Here is a 21,464-nt window from a genome sequence, read left to right as displayed (position 1 = left end):
CTCCTCCACATCTGCCTTCTCAATCCCCTTACTGCCTCAGTCGCAGTCATACCATCCTGTTCCTGACCACCGATCAAATCCAAACACCCTACCCTAAGGGGTGTGACTGCCTTCTGGAACAGAGTGTCCAGGTAACTTTCACCCTCCTGATGCACCGCAGTGTCTGTAACTCGGCCTCCAGCTCATTGACTCTGAGCCGAAGCTCCTCGAGCCACAGACACTTACTACAGACGTGTTTACTGTGGATCACACTGATGTCCACCAGCTCCCGCATGCAGCAGCTGCAACACATCACCGACCCTGCCATCTTTATAAGGTGTTAATTAATTTATTTTTCTTAATTAATTTAGAATTAATAAACCCCACTACTACTAAGCCGCACTTCTAGCAAGCTTTACTATTGCTGGTAAACCTGACTACAACTAATAAAATCTTACTAATAAATCACCTGAGTCTCAGATGATTCTTATGGTTACTATTTCAATTAATGTTCTACTACTCCCAATTAAAATTCCCCAGTTTAGATAAGAGAAAAATGTTCACCAACCAATCACTTGCCTCCTATACTGGAACGTCGCACGTCAATTCCTCTTTCCCCCTCTGCACCAAATTCCCACCTTCACATTCTGACTACGTCTCACTTCAGGGAAGTCTCAAAAAGTCTGAGCAAATCAGCCAGTCCTTTACCCACAGACATGCAACTTTTTTCTCTTCAGTTGCTTATCCAATTCTCTTTTGAAAGCCTCGATTGGACCTGCCTCCACCACACTCTCAGACAGTGTATTCCAGATCCCAACCACTCGCTGCGTAAAAAAGATTCTTCCACATATTTGATTCTTTTACCATTCACCTTAAATGGGTGTCCTCTGGTTCTCCATCCTGGCCCCAATGGGAACAGTTTCTCTCTATTTACTCCGCCTGGACCCCTCATGATTTTGAACACCTCTATCAAGTCTTCTCAATCTTCTCTGAGGAGAACAACCCCAAGTTCTCCAATCTAACTACGTAACTGAAGTCTCTCATCCCTGGAACCATTCTTGTAAATCTTTTCTGCACTCTCTCTAAAGAATTCACATACTTCCCAAAGTGTGGCGCCCAGATTTGTACACAATACTCCTGTTGAGGTTGAACCAGAGTTTTATAAAGGTTCATCATGACTTCTTTGCTTTTGTACTCTATGCCTTGATTTATGAAGCCCAGGATTCTGTATGCCTTATTAACCATCTTCTCAACTTGCCCTGCCACCTTCAAATGATTCGTGCACATATATCCCATGGTCTCTCAGTTCCTTCACCCCGCTTTAGAATTGTGCCCTTTATTTTATATTGTATCTCCTCATTCTTCCTACCAAAACGTACTCCTTCACACTTCTCTGCATTAAATTCCATCTTCCACGTCCGCCCATCCCACCAGCCTGTATGTGTGCTCTTGAAGTTTATCACTATCCTCCTCACAGTTCACAATACTTCCACCTTTTGTGTCATCTGCAAACTTTGAAATTTTGACCCAAGGTCATTGATACATATATCGAGAAAAACAGTGGTCTGAGTACCGTCCCTTGGCAAACCCCATTGTATACCTTCCACCAGTCCGAAAAATAACCATTCACCACGACTCTGTTTCCTGTCACTCAGCCAATTTCGTATCCATGCTGCCACTTTCCCTTTTATTCCGTGGGCTCCAACTTTGCTGACGAGCCTGTTAGGTGCCACTTTATCAAATGCTTTTTTTTTTCCTTTTTCACTTCCTCTCTGAACTTTCTATATTCAGCCTGGTTCTCAATTGTATTATCAACCTGACATCTGTCATATGCACCCCTTTTCTGCATCATCTTTCTATCTCTCTCGGCATCCAGGGAGTTCTGACTTTGGTTGCCCTACCTTTCCCCCTCATGGTATCCTGACCATACCCGGACCATCTCCTCTGTAAAGGCAGCCATTCTTCCATTACTGTTTTGCTGGCCAATTTTTCATCCAATTTACCTGGGACCTATCCATTCTCACCCCGTTCAAATTGTTCCTCCTCCAATTTAGTATTTTTTTTACTTTAGATTGGTCCTTGTTCTTTTCCATGGCTAACCTAAAAGTTGTGATACTATGATCACTGTTACCTAAAGGTTCTCCAACTGATACTTGATCAGCTTGTCCCACCTAATTTCCTAGAACCAGATCCAGCAATGCCTCCTTCCTTATTTGGCCTGAAACATATTAATCTAGAAAATTCTACTGAACACATTCCAGAAACTCTTCCCCCTCCCCCATGCTCCTTACACTATGACTATCCCAACCTATATTAGGATAACTGAAGACCCCATTTATCAGTACCCGATAGTTTTTGTACCTCTCTGTAATTTCCCTGCAAATTTGTTCCTCTATATCTTTCCCACCAGTTGGTGGCCTGTAGAATACATGCAGTGTAATTGTACCTCTATTGTTTCTTAACTCTAACCAAATAGATTCAGTCCTTGATCCCTCCAGGACACCCTCTCTCTCCAGCACTGTAATATTCTCTTTAATCAGCACAGACACCCCTCCTCCTTTCTTTCTTTCCCTATATTTCCTGAACACCATATATCCAGGAATATTTCGTACCCAGTCCTGCCCTTTTCCTTAATACTCATTACAGAATCATAATCCCAGGAGGCAGAGCCCTGGAGGAGTTTTTCTCTCCCACGCTGAGGGAGACTGTGGTCACCTTGCTCGACACGGACTGGCAATGGCCGCAAGGACTTCCCTGGTCTGTATGGCTCAGGTTTATTTCTCGATGTGTCTCCCTCGCCCAGTTGATGGTTGGTAAGATCTGTACCTCTGCCGCTAAGAGCATTAATGCATTGAGCTGCAATGAAATCCATGTTAACCCTGGATGTGCAGTTTCTCTCTCTCTATCTCTTATATACTACCTTGACAGTCATCAGTGCAATCGACCAAACTGAATCTCTCTCCAGCAAGGGTCATCTGCAAGGGATGTTTAACATGGACCCACAACCTTACCGACTCAGAGGGAGAGGGTACCCAAACTAACATTGAGTGTTAAATATTGACTAACGAGGCCACCAGACCTCATTTTAACATTTTAAAAAACCCACTTAGTCAGTCTTGTCTCTGGCTTGACAGGGTAGATGCTGAGAAGCTATTTCCCCTAACTGGAAGTCAAGAACCTGGGGGTCGTAGTCTCAGGTTAGGGAGTTGCCCATTTAGGACTCAGATGAGGAAAAATATTTGGAATTCTCTACCCCAGAGAGCTGCTGATGCTCAGTCATTGAATATATTCAAGACAGAGGTCAGTAGATTTCTGGGTACTCAGGGAATCAAGGAATCTGGAGATAGGGTGGGAGGTGGAGTTGAGGTAGAAGATCAGCCATGATCTTATTGAATGGAGGAGCAGGCTCGATGGGCCATATGGTTCACTCCTGCTCCTATTTCTTTGGTTCTTATGGTTGGTTTTTCCCACAGGGTGTCTAAGAGAGTAAGGGATAGCGTTTAAAAAAACATAAAAGATGGAATTTTAGCTTCAATAATGACTAAGGAAAGACTGATTCTGGAGTCTGAAATGCTCTGCAAACTGACTAGGCCTCAGAGGAAAAGACTACAACTCCCTGCACACCCCGCGCCTCAAGCATGCTCAGTGCGTCGCATCGCTCGCCCCACCCCATCACAGCACTGTGCTGCATCCTGATTGGTTGGCCGCCTGCGCCCGCTTCCCTGTGGATAAAGCTGATTGGAGGTTGCGACTGTCAGTCAGTTGCGTCACCGGGCAGAGGGCGCGAGCGAACCGGAGCGGGTGAGTAAGAGCCTGGGCCTTGTCGCAGTTCGGTGGATCGAGCCTTGTTCCCCTCCTCACGGTGACACCCTGCGGTAGAACCGTCATTAGAGCCCGTTTCCCAGACCCATTTTCCTGATCTTATGCCCGCTTCCTCCCCACATCTAGTTCTACCCCTCACCTTTCACTCTATGCCTATTGCTGCAGTTCCAAAACCCCTGACCATTCATGCCCTCTCCCCCTCAGTCCATACCCCTGACCTTTCACCTCGTGCCCTCACCCCATTCTCTTGACCTTTCACCTCATACCCTCTGCCCCCCCCACCCCAAGTCCCATTCCCCAGACCTTTCACCTCATGCCCTCACCCCATTCTCTTGACCTTTCACCTCATGCCCTCTTCCCCCCCCCACCCCAAGTCCCATTTCCCAGACCTTTCACCTCATGCCCTCACCCCATTCTCTTGACCTTTCACCTCATGCCCTCTTTCCCCCCCCCCCCACCCCGAGTCCCATTTCCCAGACCTTTGCCCCCATCGCTCTCATCTGTTCCCCTTTCCCCAGCCCCTTTTAAAATTTTGCTTCAAATGTTTATCCCCTTTTTAAAACCCATTCTGCTTCCCCACTGATAGTAAAAACAAAAATTCTCAACGTCCCTTTGTTCTTTTGCTGATGATCTTATATTTCTGCCCTCCAGCTGGTGGAAATAATATTTCCCTATTTTCCTGATCAAAACCTTTCATAATTTTGGTCCCCTTAAGGTAAAAACTTTAGTTTAGTTTAGAGATACAGCACTGAAACAGGCCCTTCGGCCCACCGAGTCTGTGCCGACCATCAACCACCCATTTATACTAATCCTACACTAATTCCATATTCCTACCACATCCCCACCTGTCCCTATATTTCCCTACTGCCTACCTATACTAGGGGCAATTGCTAATGGCCAATTTACCTATCAACCTGCAAGTCTTTGGCATGTGGGAGGAAACCGGAGCACCCGGAGGAAACCCACGCAGACACAGGGAGAACTTGCAAACTCCACACAGGCAGTACCCAGAATTGTACCCGGGTCACTGGAGCTGTGAGGCTGCGGTGCTAACCACTGCGCCGCAATTAAGACGTGAACAAACACAAATGACAGTTCAATGAATAGTGCTTCCATTTTCCACAAAGAATATTGGAGAAGGTGCAACTTTGGCACAGGAGGAAGCCATTAGCTCCTTGAGCCTGTTCCTCCATTCAGGGAGATCATGGCTGATCTGTGACCTATCTCCATTTCTTCTTTCTTTTGGGCCTCCTTATCTCGAGAGACAATGGATACGCGCCTGGAGGTGGTCAGTGGTTTGTGAAGCAGCGCCTGGAGTGGCTATAAAGGCCAATTCTGGAGTAACAGGCTCTTCCACAGGTGCTGCAGAGAAATTTGTTTGTTGGGGCTTAAGCTCCTTGAGCCTGTTCCTCCATTCAGGGAGATCATGGCTGATCTGTGACCTATCTCCATAGGCCTGCATTTTCCCCACATTCCATAATATCTTTGCAGAACAGATTTATGAGGATGATACCAGCACTGAGGTTATAACTATCAAGAAAGATGAACAGGCTGGGGCTCATTTTTCTAGAAAAGAGAAGGTTGAGGGGTGACCTGATCGAGGTCTTTAAAGTTATGAACGGGTTCGATAGGGTGGAGAAGCGGAGAAGATGTTTCCACTTTTGGGCGAGACCAGAACTAGAGGCCATAAATAGAAGGTAGTCATTAATAAATCCAATAAGGAGTTCAGAAGAAACTACCCAGAGAGTGGTGAGAATATGGAAGTTGCTACCACAGGGAGTGGTTGAGGTGAATAGCATAGATGCATTTAAGGGGAAGCTGGATAAACACACGAAGGAGAAGAGAGTAGAAGAAAATGTGATGGGGTCATTCGGAAGGGATGTTAAACTGAGGCACTGTAATCTGACTTGCAATGCCACAGGAAATGGTCTTGTATTTTTCAATGGATGTACTGCGTTAAGGGCTTTGGATAGGAAGACTGAAGCTTGAACAGCTTTTAACTATCCCCGAAGGTGAGACCATGGACTTAACATCCTAAAGCAGGTCAGTCAGCATCAGTGGAGGGAACGAGACAAGTTCACCTTTCAGGTCTAGACTCTTCATCGGACTTGAGTCCATAATCCAGGCCGACTCTTCCGGTGCCAGTACTGAGGGAGTGCTGCACTGTCGGTGGTACTGTCTTTTGGATGAAACGTTTACCTTCTCAGCTGGATGTAAAATAAAATATTTATGTAGCTAATATATTAACCTGAGTCAATAGGAAGTAGCATTAAAGACACATAGGAGACGGAGAATGTGTGAAGAGGCAATGCCTGACTATGTACTGGGGAAAAGAAACAATATGAAAATTATCATACAAAAGAGATAGACTATTAGTCATCCCCGAACTGTCAAACTGGAATCAACAGACATGCTATGCAGCCTGTTATTTATTTGATCTACCAGATTTACGCAGCTTAAAAGTAAATTTGCTGTTTTGAACAGGTTGACTTGAGAAGGATGGAGATGGTGAGGCTCAATAATGGTGTTGAGATGCCACAGGTGGGACTGGGCACGTTCAAGGTGAGAGGGTACGAGACTGTGTACCAGATGCTGGACGCAGCTTTGGGGCATGGTTATTGCTCGTTTGACACGGCGAGCGTCTATCAGAACGAAGCGGACATCGGCAGGGCCCTGAAGGACCTGCTGCCAAAACATGGGCTGTCCCGGCAGGACATCTTCATCACCAGCAAGCTGGCGCCCAAGGATCACGGGGCGGAGGCAGAGGCGGGCTGCCGCCAGAGTTTGGAGGCGCTGGACTGCGAGTATTTGGACCTGTACCTCGTCCACTGGCCTGGCAAGCAGGGCTGGAAGAGTGAGGACCCGTGCAACGCAGACTGGCGGCAGCAAAGCTGGGAGGCGATGGAAAACCTGTACAGGAATGGGAGGTTCCGGGCTATCGGGGTATCCAATTACACGGTGGGCCACCTGCAGGAGTTGTTGGCCAAATGTCAAGTCAAACCCGCTGTACTCCAGGTGGAGTATCATCCACACCTGGTGCAAAGTGAGCTGCTTGCCTTCTGCTCAGAAAGTGGCATCCACCTCCAAGCCTACTCCTCGCTGGGGACCGGATGTCTGGTCACCGAGCCAAAGATCAAAGATCTGGCTTCCAGCTACGGCAAGACCCCCGCTCAGGTCCTGCTGCGATGGGCTCTCCAGCAGGGAATTGGGGTCATTCCCAAATCTACAAATCCCGAGCGCATCGCTCAGAACATCCGGCTTTTTGATTTCCGCCTGGCCGAGGAGGATGTGGAACTGATGAACGGGCTGCACTCCGACACCCGGTACTGCTGGGATCCACGTCATGTAGCCTGAGCGCACCGTCCTTGCTGGATTCACACCACGTACTCTGAGATCATTGATCATGCCGGGCTCTATGTCACATAGTCCATGTCACATAGTCTGGGCACGCTGAACATGCTGGGATCCATGTCACACTCTGAGCACCTGTATGGATACAACTTGTGAGATGAAGCACTTTGCCTGTAATATAGGTGTTAACCGTGGCTCAGTGGGTATCACACACACACTCTCTCTCTCTCTCTCTCTCTCCAAGTCAGAAGGTTGCGGGTTTGAGTCCCACTCCAGGGCGTTGAACCCCAGAATCCAGGCCGACGCTCCCAGTGCCAGTACTGAGGTAGTGCAGCACTGTCAGAGGTACCATCTTTTGGATGAGATGTTAAACTGAGGCCATGTCTTGGGTGGACATTAAGGATCATGCAACCACTATTGGAAGAGGAGCAGGACAGTTCTATCCAGTGTCCTGGGGCCAATATTAATCCCTCAACCAACATCACTAATACAAATGATCTGATCATTGTCACATTGCTGTTTGTGGGATCTTACTGTGCACATTTGCCTGCATCGTTTCTTACAACCATGACAACACGTCAAAAGTACTTCATTGGCTGAAAGCCACTTTGGGGCATTGTGTAAGGTGCTATATAAATGCAAATTGTTTATTTCTATTATTGCATGAATATTCTATCACATACGTTTATCAATTGTATTCCTGTGGAATCTACATTTAAACATTAATAAAGCCTCATCTCAGATGGAGTGAGTTATGTGGAATGTTTCAGTGAAATGGCTTCAGGTGAATCAGGGTTAGTGGGCAGAGGGTGGGTGCACAGATGTAATTCTATCTTTATGTCTCCATTCTGAAATCCTATGTCCATGTTTATAATGGCAACTTCCTATGTAAACATGTCACACTGTAATTACATGCTCCCACTGATGATGGTGCTGCAGTGTTTTCTTTTGACGTTTAGCAATTCTTTCTCGATAGACCAGCCCTCAATTTCTGCTTTTTCAGGGGCACCTTCTCCCTCCATGCATCAACTCCAAACTCTATTTACCCTGAATCGTACATTGGTTCATATTATCAGCATTGATTTGTTACACAATTCTAGTAGTTTCAGCAAGTAATACCCAGCAATAGGAAAATAGGAACGTGTAATGGTACAAATTGACAGGAGGTGCATGCAAATGTAAGAACATGGGGCAGTGGCACTGGGTAAATTTCTTTTTCAGAGAGCCAGTGAATGGCCTCCTTCGGTGCTGTAACACTTTATTGATAGTACAATAAACTTTTTATAAATCACTGGTTAGGCCTCAGCTGCAATATCGTGTCCAGTTCGGATTGGAAGCTCAACGCCAACTCACGGACACTTCTTCCTACCTCCCTCTGGACCATGACCCCAGCACCGAACATCAAGCCACCGTCCAAAGGACTGTCACTGACCTCATCTCCTCTGGAGATCTTCCCTCCACAGCTTCCAACCTCATAGCCCCGCAACCCCGGACAGCCCGCTTCTACCTCCTTCCCAAAATCCACAAATGGGACTGTCCCGGCAGACCCATTGTGTCAGCCTGCTCCTGCCCCACTGAACTTATTTCTTCCTATCTAGACTCTATCTTTTCTCCGCTGGTCCAGTCTCTTCCCACCTACATCCGTGACTCTTCTGACGCCCTACGTCATTTTGACAATTTCCAGTTTCCTGGTCCCAACCGCCTCCTCTTCACTATGGACGTCCAATCGCTCTACACCTCCATCCCCCACCAGGATGGTTTGAGGGCTCTCCGCTTCTTCCTGGAACGGAGGCCCAACCAGTCCCCATCCACCACCACCCTTCTCCGCCTGGCTGAACTTGTTCTCACATTGAACAACTTCTCCTTCAACTCCACGCACTTCCTTCAAGTAAAAGGTGTTGCTATGGGTACCCGCATGGGTCCTAGTTATGCCTGTCTTTTTGTGGGATATGTCGAGCATTCTTTGTTCCAGTCCTACTCAGGCCCCCTCCCCCAACTCTTTTTCCGGTACATCGATGACTGTATCGGTGCCGTTTCCTGCTCCCGCCCCGAACTGGAAAGCTTTATCAACTTTGCTTCCAATTTCCACCCTTCTCTCACCTTTACATGGTCCATCTCTGACACTTCCCTTCCCTTCCTCGACTTCTCTGTCTCCATCTCTGGGGATAGGTTGTCTACTAATATCCATGACGGTGCTTCTGATATCACCTTTTTCCTCAGCCGAGGATTTCCCCCCACTGTGGTTGACAGGGCCCTCAACCGTCTCCGGCCCATTCCCCGCACCTCTACCCTCACCCCTTCCCCTCCCTCCCAGAACCGTGAAAGGGTTCCCCTTGTCCTCACTTTTCACCCCACCAGCCTCCATATCCAAAGGTTCATCCTCCACCATTTCCGCCACCTCCAGCGTGATGCCACTACCAGTCGCGTCTTCCCCTCCCTTCCCCTGTCAGCATTCCGAAGGGTTCGTTCCCTCCGCGACACCCTGGTCCACTCCTCCATTACCCCCACCACCTCGTCCCCGTCCCATGGCACCTTCCCCTGCAATCGCAGGAGGTGTAATACCTGCCCATTTACCTCCTCTCTCCTCACTATCCCACTCCCCAAACACTCCTTTCAGCTGAAGCAGTGATTTACTTGTACTACTTTCAATGTAGTATACTGTATTCGCTGATCACAGTGTGGTCTCCTCTACATTGGGGAGACCAAGCGCAGACTGGGTGACTGCTTTGCGGAACATCTCCGCTCAGTCCGCAAGCAGGACCCTGAGCTTCCGGTTGCTTGCCATTTCAACACTCCCCCCTGCTCTCATGCTTACATCTCTGTCCTGGGATTGCTGCAGTGTTCCAGTGAACATCAACGCAAGCTCGAGGAACAGCATCTCATCTACTGATTAGGCACACTACAGCCTGCCGGACTGAACATTGAGTTCAATAATTTCAGAGCATAACAGCCCCCCATTTTACTTTCATTTTTAGTTATTTTTTCTTTTTTTTTTACATTCTTTTTTACATTTTTTACAATCTTTTTTTTTTTGCATTTAGTTCATTTCATCTTAGTTTGTTCAGTTTGCTTACCCACTGTTTTTTTACAGGTTTGCACTTGCTGCTGTTCAATATTCAGTGTATTAACAGCTAATCTGTACTAATGCTTTGTCTTTCAACACACCATTAACATATTGTTTGCCTTTGCTCCGTGACCTTTTGGTCAGCTATGTGGCCTGGTCCAATCTAGACCTCCTTTGTTATCTCTTGCCCCACCCCCACCTCACTTGCTTATAATCTGTGACTTTTCTAATATTTGTCAGTTCCGATGAAGGGTCACTGACCCGAAACGTTAAATCTGCTTCTCTTTTCACAGATGCTGCCAGACCTGCTGAGTGGTTCCAGCATTTCTTGTTTTTATTTCGGATTGGATTTGTCCTGCTCTTTGTGGTCTGAACATAACTGGGCCATTTTCCAGTGTGTCAGGTAGATGTCAGCATTGAAGCTGTACTGGAACAGCTCAGCTAAGGTTGCGGCTAGTTCTGGAGTACAAGCCTTCAGTTCTACAGCCAGGATGTTCTCAGGGCCCATAGCCATGGGGAGGCAATGGCGTAGTGGTAATGTCACTGGACTAGTAATCCAGAGACCCCGGCAATGCTTTGGGGACAGGGGGTTCGAATCCCACCATGGCAGATGGTCAAATTTAAAAGCTAGTCGATTGTTGTAAAAACCTATCTGGTTCACTAATGCTGTTTAGTGGGAAATCTGCCGTCCTTAGCTGGTCTGGCCTACATGTGACTCCAGACCTACAGCAACGTGGTTGACTCTTAACTGCCCTCTGAAATGGCCGAGCAAGCCCCTCAATTGTCAAGGGCAATTAGAGATGGGCAACAAATGCTGGCCTTGCCAGCGATGCCCACATCCCGTGAAAGAATAACATTTTAGGAAGGGCGTCAAGGTCTTGGAAGGGGTTCGGAGAGATTTATTAGAATGGTACTAAGAATAAGGGACTTCAGTTCCATGGAGAAACTGAGATTATTCTCCCTGGAGAGAGAAGGTTAAGGGTTAATTGAGGCGTTCAAAATTATGACTTGTTTTGATAGAGTAAATAAGGAGAACCTTTCCAATGGCAGAAGGGTCAGTAACGAGAGGACACAGAGTAAAGAGGCAGCGGCAAGATCAGAATTGTTTACTACTCAGCGAGTTACTGTGATCTGGAATGCGCTGCCTGAAAGGGCGGTGGAAGCAGATTCAATTGTAACTTTCAAAAGGGAATTGGACAGAAGAAGAAATTGGAGCAAGAGTAGACCATAAGATCATAACTGAACTTCTACATCAACTACACCTTCCCACCCAATCCCATATCTCTTGATTCTCTTAACGTCCCAAACATTTGTCCATCTCTCTTAAAATATACTCAATGAGTGAGCATCCACGGCTCTCTGGGATAGAGAATTCCAAAGATTTACAACCCTCTGAGTGCAGAAAATTTCTCGTCATCTCAGTCTTAAATGGGCAACCCCTTATCCTGAGTCTGTGACTATCCCTAGTTCTAGACTCTCTAGCCAGGGGGAAACAACCTCACAGCATCTACCATGTCAAGCCCTCTAAGAATTTTATACATTTCAATGAGATCATCTCACATTCTTCCAAACTCCAGAGAATATGGGCCTAGTTTACTCGATCTCTCCTCATTGAACAGCCCCCTCATCCCAGGAATCAATCTAGTGAATCTTTGTTACACTCCTTCTAGGCCCTGTGTATCCTTCCTTGGGTAAGGAGATCAAAACTGTATGCAGTACTCCAGGTGTGGTCTCAGCAAGGTCCTATACAATTGCAACAAGGCTTCCTTACTCTTGTACTGCAAGTCCCTTGCAATAAAGGCTTACACAATTTGCCTTCCTTATTGCTTGTTGTAGCTGCATACCAGCTTTCTATGATTTGTGTACAAGGACACCTACATCCCTCTGAATATCAACACTTGTTAGTGTCTCACTTTAAAAAAAAAATAATTCTGCTTTTCCATTCTTCCTACCAAAGTGGATAATTTCACATTTCCCCACAACTGCCACTTGCTTGCCTAATCGGTCAGGGAAAACCCCACCTGCCAAGACTGAGGCACACATTATTTCGCCACATGAACATTAAAACTTAAAATTGCAAGCCCTGACTGGAAAGACATTTCCATGATAACAGACAATGTTGAAACAATGGGGATCCAGCATTTGCTTCTCCAATACACAGAAGTGGTCAGACCAGTTTTAGTCACATGGCTAACTGGCTGTGGCAAAGAAATTTGAATCTCCAACCAAGGATATGAAGAGACTGTTCCCTATAAGGAACTAGTCACATGACTAACCCTGTGGGGCAACCTGGGAGTCTTTTTTTGAATTTGAATTCCCATCAAAGGAATTTGAACTAGGGCAAAGCTGTGTGCTCATGGAGTAAACACCTCTCCTGGAACTGAAGCATGAATTACAGCCTCTCCTGTCTGCCTGCCTTCATCTCTTCCCACAGAACTGAATCTTGTGAAAACACATGAAGCCCAAAGAGAGAAAGGTTTGCTACATGAACAAAGTTTTAAGAAGATTACTGGACCCCAACAAAACGCAAGACTATTTCTTCAATCAAGGACTACGGTGAGCTCGAGAAACAGTAACAAGGTATTGCCCCAAACTGTTCTTATCTTTTCTGTCCCTATTTTGCATGTTTATATTGTGTGTGCATGCTAACGCGGGCACGTTGTATATCCGTAAGCGTGAACCGTATTAGAGTTTAAGTTCAAGGTTTAATAAATTTCATCTTTCTGCTTTAAACCAAAGAAAGCCTGTCTGTGCTCAGTTCTTTGCCTTATAATTGGAAACTGTGAACAAGGATTCATACAAAGGGGAGTTCAAAACAGTGTGTTTAAAAATTAAACCCTGTTACAATAAGACCAGGTAATGGTAGCAATAGACCCCTAGACATTGCTCACCTGGTCGTAACAAATCACAACCTGTCTATATCCCTTTGCAGCCTCTTTGCGTCCTTTTCACAGCTTACTTTCTCATCTAGCTTTGCATTGTCAGCAAACTTATATATGACAAAGATGGTCCTCCCTCATCGAAGTCATTGATAGAATGTAAATAGCAGACAGCCAAGCACTGATCCTTGCAGTGCCTCGTTAGTTACACCTTGCCATCCCAAAAATTACCTGTCTTCTGCCTTCTGTCCATTAACGAATCTTCAATCCATATATTGCTCTCAATCCAATGAGTCCTAATCTTGTGTAACAACCTCTTGTGTGGCATCTTAGCGAATGCCTTCTGAAAATCCAAATATATGACATCCACTGGTTCCCCCTTATCTACCTCAAAAAAACTCATTTCTCAATCACTATTTTTCTTTTATAAAACTGTGTAGACTCTGTCTAACTGTAATGATTTTTAAGGGCCTTTTAACCATATCCTTAACACAAGACTAGCATTTTCTCTCCTGCTAATATTAGGCTAGCTGGCCTATAGTTCCTTGTTTCCTCTCTCCCTCCTGTCTTTATAGGATTGTTACATTTGCTAACTTCCAATCCGTAGGGACCATTCTTGAATCTAGGGAATTTTGGGAGATCAAAACTAATGCACCCACTATCTCTGCAGCTGCCTCTTTTAAAACTCTAGGGTCTAAGCCAAAGGATTTTTCAGCTTTTAGTCCCATTAATTTATCCAGTACTTTTTCTTTAATAATATTAATTACTTTAATTTCTTCACTCTCATTAGACCCTTGGTTCCCCACAGTTTCAGGTATGTTATTTGTGTCTTCCACATGTGAAGACAGACAATGTTTGTTTAACGTCTCTGCCATTTCCTGATTTCCCATTATAATTTCTCCTGTCTGCTTCTAAGTGACCCACATTTACTTTCACTAAGTGTTTCCTTAAAACATATAATCTGTTTTTAATGTTTCTTGCTAGTTTACTCTATTTTCTTCCTCTATCACCTTCCTGCTCATCCTTTGCTTATTCTTAAAACTCTCCCAATCATCAGGCTTACGACTCTTTTTGGCAACATTGTAAGTCTGTTCTTTTAATCTAATACTAGCCTTAACTTCTCTCGTTAGCCATGGCTGTATCACTTTTCCAGTGAGTTTTTTATTCCTCGAGGGGATGCATATTTATTAAGAATTAGGGGTTATTTCTTTAAATGTTTACCATCGCTATCTACCATCATATCTTTTAATCTAATTTCCCAGCTACCTCAGCCAGTTTGCCCGTCATGCTTCCACGATTGGCTTTGTTTAAATTTAAGCTTCAGACTTAACCACATCACTCTCAAACTCTGAATTTCTACAATATTATGATCACTCTTCCCCAGAAAAAGAGTAAGGATTAAGATTACTAGTTAAACTCGTCTCATTGCACAATGTTGGGTGTAAAATAACCTGTCCTATATTTGGTTCCTCAACATATTGTTCTAGAAAGCTGTCTTAAATACATTCCATGAACTTGCCCTTCAAGCTACTTTTGCCAATTTGGTTTGCCTATTCTGAGGATTCAAGTTCCCCAGGATTATTGCAGTGCTTGTTGCAAGCTCCTCTAATTTTCCATTTTGTACTCTATCCAACACTACCGTTCGGAGGCCTATAGATTACTCCCACTGTCATGCAGGCCCACCTGCCAAGAATGAGGCATATTCATTTCACCACATGGACATTAAACTTCAGGTTGTTGCTGGGAAGAGGGCCTGTTACCAGGAATTGCCAGGCCGCCTAGCTGGAGAGACATTTTTGCATACTAGCAGACAGTGTTGGAACAAAGGATTCAGCCCCTGCTCCCAATACACAGAACCAACGTGGTCAGACCAGTTTAGTTACATGACTAACTGGCTGTTGCAGAGTTTTGAACTGAGAGTTTTAAATTGGAGAAACAGTGTTTGAAGACAGCTCCTGGATTGAGAACATCTCTCTCCTGTCTGCTCCCATCTCTTTCTCGCCAGTTTTGGAATCCATTGCAGACACATGAACCCCAAGAGAGAAAAGTCTCCTACAGTTAACAAGGCTTAAGAAGAATACTGGGCCCCAACGAAAAGCAAGAATTACCTAGAAAAGACTCGACAGTGAGCTCAAAGCTCAGTAACAAGAAACTCTTCAGATATTGCCTCAAACCCCTCCACTTTATTTTTCTTCTCTTTTCTGACTCTATTTGCGTGTGTATCACGTGTGCATGCTAGCGTGGGCGCAACGTGTATCCATGAGCGTCAACTGAGTTAGAGTTTAAGTTTTAATAAATTTCAATCTTCTTTAAACCTAAGAAAGCCTGTTTGTGCTCATTTCTTTGCCTTATAATTGGAAAGCGGTGAACAAGGATTCACCAAGGGGGAGCTAAAAAACAGTGTGTTTAAAAATCAAACCCTGTTACAGTAAGACCAGGTGAAGGCTGAAAGGGAACCCCGAGATTTCTTTCTCACCTGGTGGTAACACTCACTAATGTTTTCTACCCATTGTTGTTTCTTAGCTTCATGCATTCTGATTTTCCAGGCTAAGATCCGTTCTCCTTTATTTCATCCTTTATTATCAGGGTTACCCCATCTTTCCCAAATATGCTGGAATATTTAGTTCCCAATCTCGATCATCCTGCAACCACCTCTCAGTAATGGCTTCTGGATCAAACCCATTTGTGCCATTAATTCATCTATCTTGTTAGAAATGCTTTGTCTGTTCAGATGTAATGCCTTTACCTTTTGACTATTTTCCCCAGACGTAGCCTTAGTTGCCAATGCCCTTTTACTGTTATTAAACTCTCTGTCCCTTCCTGACACAGTCTTCTTGATATTATCCAAATCACTACTCTCTCCACCACCTCAACTTTACTTTTCAGACCGAAAAAATTTATCTTTGCCCAGACATTCCCTCCCATTACTTTAAAACCCGATTTACCAGCCTTCGATTCACTAGGATACTGGCCCATCCGGGTTTAAGTGGAATCTGTCCCAATGGAACAGCTCCCTATTGCCCAGTACTGGTGCCTGTGCCCCATGAATTGAAACACCTATCTCCCAAACCACTAATCTGTATGTCCCTTTGCCAATCTGCAAGTTCCTTAGGCAATCATCCACAGAACCTTTGAGGTTCTGCTTTTTAAATTTGTACCTAGCTCCTCAAACTCCCTCAGGCGAACCTCATTCCTGGTTTGACCTATGTCATTGGTTCCTACGTGGACCACAACAACTGAATCTTCCCCCTTCTCCCAAGTTCTTCTGCAGCCCTGAGAAGATGTCTTTAACCCTGGCACCAGGCAGGCAACACAGCCTTCAGGGCTCCCGCTTGCGAACAACAGTGTCTGCCCCCTGCTATACTATCCCCTTATTGCTGCCCCCACTTCAATGACCATGGCACCATGGTACAGGAGGCCAATTTTCCTGTGTCTTTGTTCTCCGTCACCATGTACCTTTTTAAAAAGATTCATTCACGGGATGTGAGCATCACTGGCCAGGCCAGCATTTGTTGCCCCATCGCTAATTGCCCTTGAGAAGGTGGTGGTGAGCCACCTTCTTGAACCGCTGCAGTCCATGCGGTATAGGTACACCAACAGTGCTGTTAGGGAATTCAAGGTTTTTGACCCAGTGACATAGAAGGAATGGCGATATAGTTACAAGTCAGGATGGTATGTGACTTGGAGGAGAAGTTGCAGGTGGTGGTGTTCTCCTGTATCTGTTGCCCTTGTCCTTCTAGGTGGTAGAGCTCACGGGTTTGAAAGGTGCTGTCAGAGGAGGCTTAGTGAGTTGCTGCAGTGCATCTTGTAGATGGTACACACTGCTGCCACTATGCATTGGTGGTAGAGGGAGTGAATGTTGAAGGGGGTGCCAATCAAGTGGGCTGCTTTATCCTGAATGGTGTCAAGCTTCATGAGTGTTTTTGGAGTGGCACTCATCTAGGCAGGTGGAGAGTATTCCATCACACTCCTGACTTGTGTCTTGTAGATGGTGGACAGGCTTTGGGGAGTCAGGAGGTGAGTTACGCGCTGCAGAATTCCCAGCCTCTGACCTGTTCTTTTAGCGACAGTATTTCAATGACTGGTCCAGTTCAGTTTCTGGTCAATGGTAACCCCCAGGATGTTGATAGTGGGGGATTCAGCGATGATATTGATGTCAAGGGGAGATGGTTAGATTCTCTTTTCTTGGAGATTGTCATTGCCTGGCACTTGTATGGCCCAAATGTTACTTACCACTTATCAGTCAGGGGCGGCACAGTGGCGCAGTGGTTAGCACCGCAGCCTCACAGCTCCAGCGACCCGGGTTCAATTCCAGGTACTGCCTGTGTGGAGTTTGCCAGTTCTCCCTGTGTCTGCATGGGTTTCCTCCGAGTGCTCCGGTTTCCTCCCACATGCCAAAGACTTGCAGGTTGATAGGTAAATTGGCCATTAGCAATTGCCCCTAGTATAGGTAGGTGGTAGGGGAATATAGGAACAGGTAGGGATGTGGTAGGAATATGGAATTAGTGTAGGATTAGTATAAATGGGTGGTTGATGGTCGGCACAGACTCGGTGGGCTGAAGGGCCTGTTTCAGTGCTGTATCTCTAAACTAAAGTCCAAGCCTGAATGTTGTCCAGGTCTTGCTGCATGCGGACACGGACTGCTTCAGTATCTGAGGAGTCGCAAATGGTGATGAACACCGTGCAATCATCAGCGAACATCCCCATTTCTGACTTTATGCTGGAGGAACAGATGGAACAGAACCAAGCGGTGGAGAGTTTTCCCCCGATCCCCATTGAGTCCACTTTTGCTAGGGCTCCTTGGTGTCACACTTGATGTCAAGGGCAGTCATTCTCGATTCACCTCTGGAATTCAGCTCTTTTGTCCATGATTGGACCAATTCTGTAATGAGGTCAGGAAATGAGTGACTGTAAAATTACTGGATTGTCATAAAAACCCAACTAGTTCACTAATGCTCTTTTAGGGAAGGAAATCTGCTGTCCTTACCCAGTCTGGCCTATATGTGACTCCACACCCTCCGCAATGTGGTTGGCTCTTAGTTCCTTTCTGAAACGGCCGAGCAAGCCACCAAGTTATATCAAACTGGTACAACAAAATATATTTAGAATAAAACCAGATGGACCACCTGGCATCGACTTAGGCATCAAACTCGGACAGAACCAAGGCACACCGAACCCAGTCAATCCTGCAAAGTCCTCTACACCAACATTTGGGGACTTGTGCCAAAATTTGGAGAGCTGCCCCACAAAATAGTCAAGCAACAGCCTGACATAAGGGCGGCACAGTGGCGCAGTGGTTAGCACCGCAGCCTCACAGCTCCAGGGACCCGGGTCGATTCCGGGTACTGCCTGTGTGGAGTTTGCAAGTTCTCCCTGTGTCTGCGTGGGTTTTCTCCGGGTGCTCCGGTTTCCTCCCACAAGCCAAAAGACTTGCAGGTTGATAGGTAAATTGGCCATTATAAATTGTCACTAGTATAGGTAGGTGGTAGGGAATGTAGGGACAGGTGGGGATGTTTGGTGGGAATATGGGATTAGTGCAGGATTAGTATAAATGGGTGGTTGATGTTCGGCACAGACTCGGTGGGCCGAAGGGCCTGTTTCAGTGCTGTATCTCTAATCTAATCTAATAGTCATACTCACCAAATCATATCTCTCAGCCTACATCCAAGACTCCTCCATTACCATCTCAGGGTGTGGCCTGTTCCACCGGCAGGACAGACCCACTAGAGATGGTGGCACAGTGTTGTACAGTCAGGTGGGTGTGTCCCTGGGAAGTCTCATGGTATCAGGTCAAACATGGGCAAGGAAACCTCCTGCTGATTGCCACTTTCTGCCCTCCCTCAGCTGATTAATCGGTACTCCTCCACTTGGGAGAAGCTCTGAGGGTATCAAGGGCACAGAATATACTGTGGATGGGGGATTTTAATGTCGATCACCAAGAGTGGCTCGGTATCACCGTAACTGGCTGAGCTGGCTGAGTCCTGAAAGATGTATCTGCTCGACTGCGCCTGTGTCGAGAGAACCAACACATGGGGGCAGAAACCTACTTGGCCTCGTCCTCATCAATCTACCTGTCGCAGATGCATTTGTCTATGAGAGTATTGGTGGGTGTGATCACTGAACAGTCCTCGTGGAGCTGAAGTCCTGTCTTCACACTGAGAACACCCTCCATTGTGTTGTTTGACACTATCACTGTGCCAAGTGGGATAGGCTCAGAACAGATCTCGCAGCTCAAAACCGGCCATCCATGAGGCGCTGTGGACCATCAGCAGCAGAATTGTACACCACTACGATCTGTAATCTCATGGTCTGCCACATCCCTCACTCTGTAATTACCATCAAACACTCTGGCATCTCTTTGCCACTTTCTGTGGAAATCTCAAGGAAAGCCAGTGGCAGAAAAATGTAGTTTCAACATCAGATCTGCAGCAGAGGTAATACCTTAAAACAAATGTCCCCCATGATTACACTCAAACATGAACAGCAATTATTGTAATAAAATATTGGCTTTAAAAAGTGTATGGGGGAGCCATTTTGAGTTCGCAACTCAACCACTGGTAAAAGAAACCCGCCAAATATAAATCCCACCCCCCCACCCCCCAAAAAAAAAATTCATTAGGTTTATAAAATCCTCTTAAACACCACATTCAGCTGTTTACCAGATGAAAATACAGCAAGCCATTTGTCTTGGAGAGGGTGTGGAGGAGATGTATTCGAATGGCACCAGGGATGAGGGGCTTCAGTTACATGGAGGGACTGGACAAGCTGGGGTGGTTCTCCTTCGAGCAGTGAGAGTTAGGAGATTTATTAGAGGCGTTCAAAATCGTGAGGGGTTTTGATGGCATAGATTCAGGGTAACTTTTGCAGTGGCAGAAGGATCAATAACTAGAAGACATAGATTTAAGATAATTGGCAACAGATTAAAGGCTTTGGAGAGGGTACAGAAGAGGTTTACCAGGATGTTGCCTGGTCTGGAGGGTATTAGCTATGAGGAGAGGTTGGATAAACTTGGATTGTTTTCACTGGAATGACGGAGGTGGAGGGACGACATGATAGAGTTTTACAAAGTTATGAACGGCATGGACAGAGTGGATAGTCAGAAGCTTTTTCCCAGGGTGGAAGAGTCAGTTACTAGGGGACATAGGTTTAAGGTGAGAGGGGCAAAATTTAGAGGGGATGTGCGAGGCAAGTTCTTTACACAGAGGGTGGTGAGTGCCTGGAACTTGTTGCCGGGGGAGGTGGTGGAAGCAGGTACCATAGAGACATTTAAGAGGCATCTTAACAAATACATGAATAGGATGGGAATAGAGGGATACGGACCCCGGAAGTGCAGAAGGTTTTAGTTTAGGCAGGCATCAAGATCGGCGCAGGCTTGGAGGGCCGAATGGCCTGTTCCTGTACTGTACTGTTCTTTGTTCTTTTTTTTGGAAGATGAGAAATCTTTTGACACAGCCAGTTGTGATCGGGAACGTGCTGCCTGAAAGGGTTATGGATGTAGATTTAATAGTAACTTTCAAAGGGGAAATTGGGTAAATACTTTAAAATGAGAAATTTGCAGGGCTAGGGGGAAAGAGCAGGGGAGTGGGATTAATTGAGTGGCTCTTTCAAAGAGCTGTCTAAGGCATGATGGGCCGAATGTCCTCTTTCGCTGCTGTAAGATTCTATGACTGTAGCTTAAACAAATTGTTAACGGTAGCTACCCAGGGCCCATGCAGCTGTTGAAAGCCGCAGGCTATCCTTTGTAAACCTCCCGCAGCAGCTGAGCTCTGTCTGGGAGAGCAGCGTACTCCTGGCCTGGATTGCCCTCATTGCCAGTGTCCTCTGGTCCCTCACTGCCACGACCCAGTCCTGTTTTGCCAGGCCAGGGTTAATCGGTTATTGGGGACGGTCGCCCAGGGCTCCACTGGGAGTCAGCCTCCGTGTGGGACGGGCTGCTTAAAAGGGGCAGGATAATCACGGAAAGGAGACAGCGACCCCTGAACAGTGTCCTCCATCAAATGATCCTTGCAGGAAAGGGTAACGCCCACTTTGGAGCAAAATGGAAGAATGTCCATGTATGAGATAAATGGGCTACAGTGTCACTGATCGGCTGAGGGTGGTCGATGGACATGTTCATGTGGTTACTGAACAGACTAGGGATATCAGAGTCGGGGGAGTGGGACTAATTGGATAGCTCTACCAGAGGGCCAGCACAGGCATGATGGGCTGAATGGATTTCTTCAGTGCTGTGTCATTCCATGATTCTATGTAGAGAACTGCCTGAAGTGCTTAGAGCAGAGCAGGAGCAAAGAGCTGCTGTACAGTGAAGAAATTTCTCCCCATTTCCCCTCTAGTTTATTTGACTAGTTTAAATGTACAACTTCTGGTTG

At 46.0% G+C, this 21,464-nt stretch overlaps 1 protein-coding gene across 1 annotated transcript; it reads left to right on the top strand.

Moving 5' to 3' along the window:
* Positions 1-3,733: 3,733 nt before the first annotated feature.
* Positions 3,734-7,895, top strand: zgc:101765 (uncharacterized protein LOC450036 homolog). Its single transcript, XM_068021787.1, has 2 exons — positions 3,734-3,780; positions 6,286-7,895. Exon 2 carries the CDS (start codon positions 6,301-6,303, stop codon positions 7,153-7,155), a length of 855 nt encoding a protein of 284 aa, XP_067877888.1. The 5' UTR covers positions 3,734-3,780; positions 6,286-6,300; the 3' UTR covers positions 7,156-7,895.
* The last annotated feature ends 13,569 nt before the right edge of the window (positions 7,896-21,464 follow it).

Source organism: Heterodontus francisci, chromosome 44, assembly GCF_036365525.1.
Source record: "Heterodontus francisci isolate sHetFra1 chromosome 44, sHetFra1.hap1, whole genome shotgun sequence".
Classification (NCBI taxonomy): domain Eukaryota; kingdom Metazoa; phylum Chordata; class Chondrichthyes; order Heterodontiformes; family Heterodontidae; genus Heterodontus; species Heterodontus francisci.
The sequence above is the reverse complement of the archived record's forward strand: the minus strand, read 5'-3'. Positions and strand labels throughout refer to the sequence as shown.